The sequence below is a fragment of the Callospermophilus lateralis genome, chromosome 8 (genome assembly GCF_048772815.1).
Source record: "Callospermophilus lateralis isolate mCalLat2 chromosome 8, mCalLat2.hap1, whole genome shotgun sequence".
NCBI lineage: Eukaryota > Metazoa > Chordata > Mammalia > Rodentia > Sciuridae > Callospermophilus > Callospermophilus lateralis.
The window spans coordinates 86,453,732-86,465,133 of NC_135312.1; the positions used below are offsets into that span (position 1 = coordinate 86,453,732).

Sequence of the window (11,402 nt, forward strand, 5' to 3'; positions counted from 1 at the left end):
CTTTGAACTGCATTGCCACATAGATTATTGAAACCTTAAAATATAAATTATAAAGGAGGATTAAAAGGTTTCAGGTCCTGTCCTGCCCTTTCATGGTTAACTTTATGTAGGCCACAATCAAACATTCTAATTTACTTAGTCCATGGAGAGGTCTACCCATTGGTAATTCTTTTAAAAGGCTCCCACCTAACCCCCAGAGGAAGGGTAGTTGCACCTTCCTATAGTCTATGATACACTCAGTGTCAGAAATGGACTGCTGGGACAAAGTGTTTTTGGTTTCTCACCCAACACACAGGTTATTTGTTTAGGCTGTGTACAAGTGGTTATGAATGTCGGCTTGTTCTCAGAGTTGTGATTAACTGAATTAATTCACTCACATAGTGGCAAGGGAGAGCAAAGAAGAGAATCATACTGCCAGTGGCTAAATATGTCAAACTTAGGTGCATTTCTGTTTTGTTGTGTTAAGAAAACAAAACTAACCTCAAAAAGATTTGAGCTTTTCTTTCACACTTCTTGTGCCGATATGTTTCATTTCTGTGGTCCCTTTGCATGGTCAGCTAATTTAATCACACGCAGGACCCTAGAATCCATCTGTATGTGGTTGACTGATGTGCTGGTAAGCCCTTGATAACTTTGATGTTTGGTTAAATCTGTGTAGTATTGTTTTAAGTCTTTCTTTTAATCATTCAAAAAACTAAATAATTACATCAGTTCTCATAAGATTTTCCAAAGATGAATTCTATATTAGTTGCATGAGTGGCTCATTTCCTTGGAATTTTTTTTTTTTTTTTTTTTTTGGTTACTAAATCTTAATAAGTTGTAACTTGGGAAGCTTTAAAACTCCCTTCATTTTCTAACTTTTTATATTTGTGTTCAAATATAATTAAGTTGATGGGAATATGTTGGAAAGTGATTAAAATTTTATGGAAAGGCGATAGTCTTTGATGTAGTGAGAAAACACAGTTATTAATTATGCACATATGAGGTCGCCTTAAGTTTGATTAATGTTCATTACTCAATGCCAGCTTTTATGTAATTAATGATTTTGCAGCTTTTGATTTGATTAAATACCAGTGTAAGACAAGGCTTAGGAGAAAAAAAAATTTATGAAGATTTCAGACAAGATATTATTGATAGGAATTGTGATAAAAATCATGTGTTTATATTTAGAAAGTTAAGGAGGTTCATATTAGCTAAAATAGTCACTCAAGGAAATTTAGTTTTAGGACTGCAGTATTAAAGTCTGTTGCAGACATTACAAACATAGAAATCATTCACTTTTCTTATTTGTATTTTTTTCTCTTTTGAGAAAGTAAACATATGTATTTGAATAGATAAGTGCAAATTTACTTATATGATTAAGTGCCCATGAATGAAAGTGTCTTGTGGAAAGGGAGGGTTAAGTGGGTGTGAATGTTCATTGTCTGGTATGTTTATGTTTTCAAAAGAGTATTTCTTTCATATTTTGAATGCATGTCCTGTTAGTGTCATTTTAAAAAACACTCTACTTAAGTGTGTCCTTCAGGGCATTTTTAGATCTTCCTTTCTTTTATTACTTTTCTAGGAGACTTTCTATGCCATGACTCTAAACATATAAGTCACTGTTTCCCAGTTGCTTATAGTACTAGTTTTCTATTGCTAAAGTAACACATTATCACTAATTTAGTGGCTTAAGACACTACCAGTTTATTCTCTTGCATTTCTTTAGCGCAGATGACTGAGTATGCTTGCCTGAGTTCTCTGGCTGCACTGGCCTCTTATATGATAGCTCTGAAAAGGATCCATTTCCATGTTGGTCCTTGTTAGCAGAATTCAGTTCTTTATAGCTCTAGGATTGATATCCCTATCCTCTTACTAGCTGTTGCCTGAGGATTGCTTCCTGTGTCTAGAGGTCAAGTTCGGTCCTTCCCTGTGGACCCCTCCATCTCAGTAGTAGAATCTTCCTCATTCGTGGAATCTGTCTCATGCTTCAGATTTCTCTGGCTTCTGTTTTGCTACTAACTGAATTCTTTTTCTTTTTTCCATTTAAAGGTCTTAAGTGATAAGGTTAGGCCTACCAAATAATATTATTTTGGCCATGCAGCAAGGGATCATGGTAAACACTGGGGGCAAAGGCCATTGGGGCCATCTTTGAATTTTTCCTATCATAGGAGTGGATATTTCAGCATAGAGTACTAGGTGTTATGTAAAATGCTCAGAACCAATACTACCTTTACTCTCATAATATTTCTGAATCCTGAATTTCTTTTAGTTATTGTTCTTCCTGTTACATAGAACTGTAAAGTCACTTTTCCTTTCAGCTCACTCTTTATCTCCAAGTCTGGTGTCGGTCATTGAAATACTTCTTGTGTGAATCCTTTTCTTTCCCTTTCCTGCCACAGTTTTTGTAATACACAGGTCTTTTAGAGCATAGAGGACTGTGTTTTCTGTTGATGCATAAAAGACTTTGGTTTTGTTAGTTGTACTGTTTCTTTTGTGGAAGTCTGATTGTTACTGCATGAGTTTACAGGTTTTATCCTGTATTGTAGGTTTTGAACATATTTTATTACAGGAATTACCATTAAAAGATAAGACCTGATTTAAAAATCTGTGATCTTCTATGTTTTAGCATACATTTATATTGTAACTAGGGATAGCATTACTATGTATATTTTTGAAAATCAAATGATTTATTTTTACCCTCTCTTACTTGGAATCAATAGATTATGTTGAAATTGGTATAAAACATTGACTTTGCTATGCACTATTCCTTTAGTAACTGCTTACTGAGCCTTTACGATATATATGCCATTCTTGGGGTGGGCAGTGTAGTCGGAAATAGGCAGATATTTGTTTATTCACTTATTTATTTTGGTACTGGAAATAGAATGAAATAGAATGAAAAATTATTAAAGCCTTTAAAAAGAGAAAAATATACCTGTGCTATTGCCAAAATGTTTGCATACTGTGCTTTTTTTTTTTTTTTTCATACATTCATTTAACACAGTTGAACATAGTCAAGTCAAGAGTATTAGGCTCTGGACTCAAAAGTCAAAGCATTCTGCCATGGAGCTTCAGTGATAGCTCAGCCCTTTTGTTTTTAATTTTGAAACAGGGTCTTGCTGCATTGCCCATACTGGTCTCAAACTTGTAATCCTCTTGCTTCAGTCTTCTGAGTCAATGGGATTATAGATGTATACCTCTGCACCCTGAAATAACAGATTTTGTCATTGCCTTCATGGGATATAAATTCTAGGGAAGGAAACAGACAGTAAACCACTGACAACATAGTTCAGGGTGGTAAGAGCTTTGCAGAATACTGTGGGGAAACTGCTGGTACTTGCCTGACCAAGTCTGGGGCAGTAGGTGTAGATTCCTGGAGCAAGTGACTTTTGGGCTAAGAGACTAGGAATTCCTGTGGTAAAGAAGGGAATAATTACATTCTGGACCAGATGATCAACACGTGCCATGATCCTGCGGGATTACCTTAGAGAGCTTGGAAAAAAGGCCAAGGATGGAGTAGAACATAGTCAAGGGATGACGAGATAGCCAGAGACCAGATAAGGCAGTTCTTTGAACTGGAACTGGAATAGATGTGAAATTTTTAAAAGATGATGTTGTTGCAGTGTGGGTTGGATATGAGGAAGTTCAGGTTTCTGGTAACGAGGTAAGTTAAATTTATAGGTTAACTTTCCTAAGCAATTAACTAAAAAGGCTATATAAAACAACAGTTTCACAAAAAAAAGTATTGTGAGCTGACAAGGTAATAAGAACCATTAAGTGGATGCTAGAATGAGCAGTGAAGCTGCTTTTGCTCTAGTAGACCTATTTTTAGGGCCTTATAATATAGGTGGAGCAGTAATGCAACTGTGGTCTTCATCAAATTGTTCAGTCAACAGGAAACACTTCTATTCACCTCGGACTTACTTCCACATTTTCTAGGGCAGGACCTGATGAGAACCCAACCCATTCTCCTTCCCTAGTAGACTATGAGCAGAATATTTAGGCTCTGGACTCAAAAGTCAAAGCTCTTCTAAAAAGGGCCAGCTTATGTTACCTGGGTGATATCAAAACAGACAAGAACCTGAAGCCATGAAATTACTTTTAGGGGGTTGACTAGGCATGTTTCAAAGCATTCAGCAGAAGCAGACTTTAATAGGCTCTTGCTGGAGCACTCACCTTGAGTCCTAGGCCTTGACTTATTCCATTAAATCATTCTTGAAACATAATGAACAACTTTAGTCAAAAATGACAAAATATACAAAGCAATGAATGCCTCAAGCAAGAAAAGAAACCACAGTCAGCAGAGGCAAACCTGTAAAGACTTCATGTACTAGCATTAGCAGACGTGGATTATGGTACTTACAATGTTTATAAAACCAAAGATAAGCTTGAAACTATCTGCAGGGAACATAAAAATATAAAGATGATCTAGCAGCTTAAAAAAGAGGAAGATGGGGGAGGCCATTGTGAAGACGTGTATTAGTACAGGCAGGGTTTTGTTTTTTTCTTTCCACATTTTTTATTGATGCACTATAGTTGTACGTAATGATGGTGTTTGTTGTTAGGTATTTGTACATGCACTCAATATAAGAATATAATTTGGCCAATATAATTTCCCAGCATTTCCCCTCTTCCCACCCCACCCCACCTTTTACCACTTTTCCCTTTCCTCCACTGATCTCCCTTTGATTTTTGTGAGACCACCACCACCACACACATACCTTCTTTTCCTGTTTCCTCTCTAGCTTCCATAAATGAGAAAAGACATATGACCCTTGATCTTCTGAGTTTATCTTATTTCAGTTGACCTAATGGTCTCTAGTTCCATCTATTTTCCTGCAAGTGACATAATTTCATTTTTCTTTATGGCTGTATAAAACTTCATTGTGTATATATTCCACATTTTCTTTATTTATCCATAATGGACATCTGGGATGATTTCATAGTTTGTCTGTTGTGAATTGTGCATGGGTATGCATGTATTCCTATAGTATGATGACTTTAATTCTTCAGGAAAAGTACAGAGGAGTGATATATTTGGGTCATGTGATGGTTCCATACTTGGTCTTTTGAGGAATCTGCATACTGACTTCCGTAGAGGTTGTACTCATTTATAACTCAACAGTGTCAAAGTTCCTTTTTCTCCATATCCTCACCAGCATTTATTATTGTTTTTGTATTCCTTGATGACTGACGGGTAGCATGATTTTGGTGGGTTACAACTGGGATAGAAAGAAGTAGATTGACTCAAAACATTTTTAGGAGGCACAATCAGTAGGATTTGTTGTATAATTGCTATATTAAATGATGGCTGATTTTTCCCTTAATAAATATATAAATCTGATATTCTGTCCATACCCCAATTTCAAAACAAACAGTAGCAGCAAAACAGTTTAGTTTAGTCTCCTTCTCTGGAATTGCAGATCTGATTCTGATTTTACATTTATAAGACAGTTCATAAACGAAAGATTTTGTGTATTATGTTCCCTTATTAAGAGTCTTTTATCTACCAAATAGATGATAACTTTTCTCCTTGTTTTTTTTAATGATAAACTTCCTTCAGTTAGCAAAGACAGAGACGATATGTAAATGTGCATTGTTCTTCGTCCTTTCGCAGACCCTTCTTTTGAAAACATTCTAGAGTGGTGATATGCTTTTCTGTCCTAGAAATAGAAAATAAATTATTTCCCCCCCTTTGATAGGATTAGGAGTATTAGATAAGACTTCATTAGGTAGCTATTGTGTGGTATCATTACTTTAAAACCTGGCAATATCCATATGTTGCTTTCATTCTGTCCTAATGTCCAAGATAGAGGACAGGGGGACCTCGGGACTGAGCGGTAACCAGCAGGGTGAGAGAGCGATACTCTGGTAGAGCTAGGACAGATTCCATGGAAGGCATATTTTCTTAATGCCAGGAAACCAAAGTAGCCTGAACCAGACACAAGCTTCTTCTCTATCTCGGAGTCTGTGCAGGTCTGCAGATATGACCACTTGAGGGATGAACTGACACACCCATCACTGCTAGAGAAAAAGCAGAAGGCAAATGAGGCAGTGCTGGAGAGATGTTTTCCCTAGTGTTGTGGACAGAGTGGTTCACTTCTCCCTGTAGTGCAGAGTGATCTTGATGCTACAGTCCAGTGGAAAGAAAATCAGCCTCAGTCTTGTGAGCTAACTCTTAAAAACCTCTGTTCTTAGAAAGATCCATCTTTACGGATGAGTGGAGTACCCTGGTTTTGATGTATTCTTGGGAAAATAGAGGGTGAATATAAGAGGCCATCAATTAAAAATGTGTGTTTCTGAAAAATTATTAAAGCCTTTAAAAAGAGAAAAATAACACCTGTACTATTGCCGAAATGTTTGTGTGCTTTGCTTTTTTTCTATACATTCATTTAACACAGTTGAACATAGTCAAGTTTTTACTATAATAGAATTTTGTTTCCTGCTTTTTAATTTATTTCCTGTTCATGAACATGTTTCCATGCTGCTAGAGGTTTCAGTGGACTATCATTTTCTAAAACTGAAAATGTGTCTTGTTAGATAGCTTTTCATTACTATAACAAAATGCTGAGATAATCAAACTTAAAAAGTAGAAGAGCTTATTTTGGCTCAGTCTTAGAGGTTTTAGTCCATGACTGCTTAGTCCCTTTACTTTGGGACCGTGGTGAAACAGTACTTCATGCTGAGGTGTGTATGGTGGAGCAAGCTGCTCATCTGTGGTGGCCAGGAAACAATAAAGTGAGAGAAAGAGATCAGCATCTCACAGAAGTTTCCAGAACACACCCCCATGACTAAGGCTTCCCACTCAGCTCTATCTCCTAAAAGTTTCCACTGGTGCCCAGCTAAGGACCAAGCCTCAATGGGGACATTCCAGAATCAACTACTTTTATTTGGATAATTGGACATCTGAGAGCTTTGGGGATTAACTTTTGGTTAACAGAGGAGCCTCTAGAAGTAGGTGAATAACAATACACCCTGTCCCAGTTGGAAGCACAGAAACCTCAAATTTTCTACATCAAAATATTTTTCTGGGTGCTGTCAAAACTTGTCTATTGCCACTCAGTTAAAAATCTCTTCTATGGTAGGTTATAGATTTCATGACACTTTATGGTCAAGAAAATTGAGTTGATTCTACAATATATTTTAGGATGGCCCTAGGAATTCATTATTGACTGAATATCTGATGGAAGCTATTTTATATCCTTTATGACTGAGGTGCTTGGAGGAAAAACATTAAAAATTAAGGAATTTGCTCAATTAGATTATAGATAATTAAGTTTTCCAAACATTTCTGTTGGTCTTTGATTAAAAAACAGTAATTGTTAAAATTGTCATGTATGACGTCAGCCAGGGCTTTGTAGTCTCTGAAAGAAAGCTATAAATAGGCATTTATCTGGTTTTGAAGCAATCATTTTTAATCTCAGTCTCAAGAATTTTTAGTGTTTTGATGTATTATAAATGAACTGCTTTCAAGTTAGATGAAAAGTTAATTAGATCCAAAATAATTAGGTTCACTTGTAAGTTACCACCAGTAGTTTGAGTTCTATCAAAGAAAAAAATATCCTTTTCCTTCTCTGAATCACTTATTGTCTAGTTAGCAACCTTAGAAAGCTGGGTTAATTGAATGTAACCTTCAAAAGATGAAGGGCCATCTGCTGACCCCATCTTCAGTCCGTGTGAATAACTTGTGCCAGTGGCTCTGGTGGCCACATATGTGGACTGAGGGACAGCAGATGGTTGTAAAGATTTAAAATCATCAGCAAGTGGCCAAGAGTCATTGTACTTTGGAGTTCATCAAGATGCTGGCCACATGTGGCTGGTATGTGTTATTAAGGGTCCCGGGTAGGTTGCTTGCTGGTGTGTTATTTTCCTTCCTGCTGTTCTGCCCCTTCCCCTTTGTTTTGTAAAGACCCAGCCTCTGTCTGCTGTAGATTATAGGAATCTGTAACTGAGTGGGTTTGGAAAGGGAAAAAAACAAACATATTTGTGTTTCTTTTTCCAGGTGCCATGGGAGATTGGTTAACTCTGTAGAATGAAATGGCCCTAATTAGAATTGCTCTGTAGGGAAAGCCCAGGTCCTTTATTTGGTAGTCTTTTGTGTTTCTGCAGATTCACGATTACTTATAGGTAAAATTTATAGTTATATTTAGATGATTCCCCAAATGCCTCAGTTTGTATTTGATGGAATGATTTCTGCAGAATGATGTCTGGACTCCTTGTGAAGATATGATTTAATTTTATAGTGACTCATGTCAAGACCTTGAACCTGACTCCGGTAAAAATAAAGTTCTTATGTAACAGAGATAGACATACAAGTTTGAGGCAGAGGGAAATGTGTTTTCCGTAGCCAGGGTGGAGTGGAATTACCACCATGTGGAAGCAGGAACTCCCATTTCATGTGATGAAGAAATGCTTGTGGCATGCGGGGCAGATGGAGTGTGAAATAGCTTCAGGAAAAGAGGTACCCGGGGACCTTGGTTTAAAAATGCAATTTCAGAAGGAATGCAAGAAAAGTTCTGGATTTCAGACAGTTTGGCATTATGGGGAAAGAAAGGACTTTAATTGGTCTGGCTTTTTTCCTTTAATCAAAGTTCAGGCGGAGTCATCCAGCAAGCTGCTCTCTTACTTCTTTATTACTACCATCAAGAACAAGCACTTGATTCACATGACATGAGTTTTTCATTTTTGAAACTGAAGTTTCAAGTTTGCATGTCCAGAAAGCTCCAGAATCATAGTTCTCCTCCGTGAAGTTTGTTTAGGGAGCTGATAAGTGGATCTCCTGAGGAATCTGAATATTTTGTTGGATGGTTCTCAGCTAAACTAACCAATTTTACATCAGGTTGGAGTAAGAATTTTTAGATACTTTGTTAGACAGCTTTCTCTCTCTGTGACCAAAATACCTGACAAGAACAACATAGAGGAGGGAAGTTTATTTGGGCTATGGTTTCAGAAGTTCAGTGCATGGTCATCTGGCTCCATAGCTGTAGGCCTGAGGTGAGAAGGAACATGGTAGAAGTGTATGGAAGAGCAGTACTGCTCAACTCCATGGCATCCAGGAAGGAGGTGGCAGGGTTTGGGTGGGGGAATCTGTTAAAATATTAAGTTGAATGTACATGCTTACCTATCTTCCTGTCTTTCTGGTAGTTCAGGGGAATAGGAAGAGCAGATGGGATGACTGGGAGATGTTTTGTGTCTCAATTGAAGTAGTGCCTTTCTGCTTAGTAGGTAGAGATGGGATTTATAAAGCATTGACATTGATTTCCTGTGATTTATTTAATGAGTTGCACTGTTTTATATTCATATCCTCTGTATAGTATTCCAGAATAAAACTCTTAAATATAATTCAAAAAGGAGTGGAGTGTTCATTATATCTCACTACTTCAATGCAATTGAACAGGCTAGCAACAAATCTAAGGTAGAACTACATCTGGAGGCAAGATTTAGATTGATCTTAGGAACTGACAGTAGTGGTCAGTTATAAAGGTGGACCAACTAGGTGGGAGAGGTGCTTATAAACTGGTGGTAATAAAATCACACCCAAGGCTTCCAAACCCTCTGAGCAAATGGGGTCATTTGGTACACAGAAAACAAAAGTCAGAAAAGCAGAACAGACCAGAAGCCAGACACGCAGTGTGGATCACAGAGGAAACCCTGGTACGTCTTTCTTGGCCGGGAGTGCATTCCCAGAGAATGGCCAGTCTGAGTGCTCATAGATACACTAAAGAACAAGTCTAGGAAGGGGACTTTTAGATTCCCCTGACTATAGAGAAGGTGAACAAGGTCAGAGAGCAGACAGACCTTAAAGGGCTATTAGAGATAGGTTTCTGAATGCTGTGGTTCTGGATTAGTGTCACACTAGAGGATTCTATGTGCCCTTCATCATGATCTCTTAATTGCCAGTAGGAAGAGCGTGAGTCATTAAGGGATGTGAAGTGTTCTGTATTCATTCAGTAAAATTGATTGAATCTATATTGAATCAAAAATGGGATCCTCGTGATTTGGAACTGTTCTGCAACTTCACTGTGGTGGATACATGAATGTGCACATGTGATAAAATTACACAGAACTGAATGCACACATTGGGAAATGAGTGCAAAGGAGGCTGAGGAAATCTGAGTAAGAGTGGTAGGTAGCTCGCTTCCGTGCTGCCCTACCTGTTGTGATATTGATGCTGTAATATCACAAGATGTTACTATTGGGAGAAGTTACATTGGGTCTTTCAACACAGAATTTTGATATATTATTCTTAAAATTTCATAAGAATCTACAATGATCACAATAAAAATTTCAATTAAAATTTTCCGAGTTCTAAAACTGAATAATATTCAGTAGTGCAGTATATTTTGCTTAATGACAAATTTGAAATCAGATTCATATTAACCTTGTCTAGTAGTCTAATATAAACAGAAAGAATAAATGCTTAAAATTTTTTTTCACAATTGCTTTCTAAAAAATGTGAAATAATTTTCACTTGACTCTGTCTTTCAGCCATGAAGACTTTGAATTTATTTCAGGAACTCGAATGCGCAAACTTGCCCGAGAAGGCCAGAAGCCTCCCGAAGGGTTCATGGCGCCCAAGGCCTGGACCGTGCTGATGGAATACTACAAATCCCTGGAGAAAGCCTAAGTGTTAACCCAGTTGCTCCACCTTTGATGCTTCACCAACTCACAGAGGGGACCACATAGTCGTCACTGTTGGCATTTCTTTGTGGTTGTATCTGTCTGGATGTGCTTCCTAAAAACAGACCAATTTCCTTAACTTGCGTCAGTTTTGGTCTGCCTTACAAGTTCTGTTTTGAACTAGTATAACACACTGCTGGTTTTAATGTATCTTTTCCACTTGTAATAGTTAAGATTCCTATAATACAATTTTAAAATCTTGTCTTTTTATATTATATTTATGCTCTGTCTCATGATTTTTTCAAGCTGTTATATTAGTTGTAACCAGTATACACATTGATTCTCACTTTTCATCCCTTTTAAACAAAATCACTAAACAGTAAACATGGCTTGAACTTGTTTTGGGAATTTTACAAGACACGTAGCAATTAGAATTTTTTTTTCTATGTTGAAAATTTAAACTGCCTCCTCTTACTTCCAATCAGCTATTGATCTTTCAGCTGTTATAATCTAAAGTATTCTTATGATCATTGTAAACCCTCTATTCAATAAAATTAATTTTTTTTGCTTCTTATTGGATACTTTTTATATTATATTGTTTTGTTTATATATACCCTTTCCTCCTGAAAAAAGTTGCTAATGGAGGAGGGAAGATGTAGGCACCTTTCATTTCTATGATCTAGTACTTAGCTCCTAACACTATGTTATGTGAAAAATATTATATATGTTACATGACATTTACACATGTTAAATCATTCTTCATCTGTACAGAACCTCAACCAGCTTCCCCAAATATGTCT

General features: G+C 37.0%; 1 protein-coding gene across 1 annotated transcript in view; it reads left to right on the forward strand.

Moving 5' to 3' along the window:
• Papss1 (3'-phosphoadenosine 5'-phosphosulfate synthase 1) overlaps positions 1-11,176 on the forward strand; it is a 121,237-nt gene extending 110,061 nt beyond the window's left edge. The window contains exon 12 of the mRNA XM_076864096.2: positions 10,471-11,176. Within this exon, the coding sequence (XP_076720211.2) occupies positions 10,471-10,609 (139 nt within the window). The 3' untranslated portion in view covers positions 10,610-11,176. The remainder of the gene's footprint in view (positions 1-10,470) is intronic.
• The last annotated feature ends 226 nt before the right edge of the window (positions 11,177-11,402 follow it).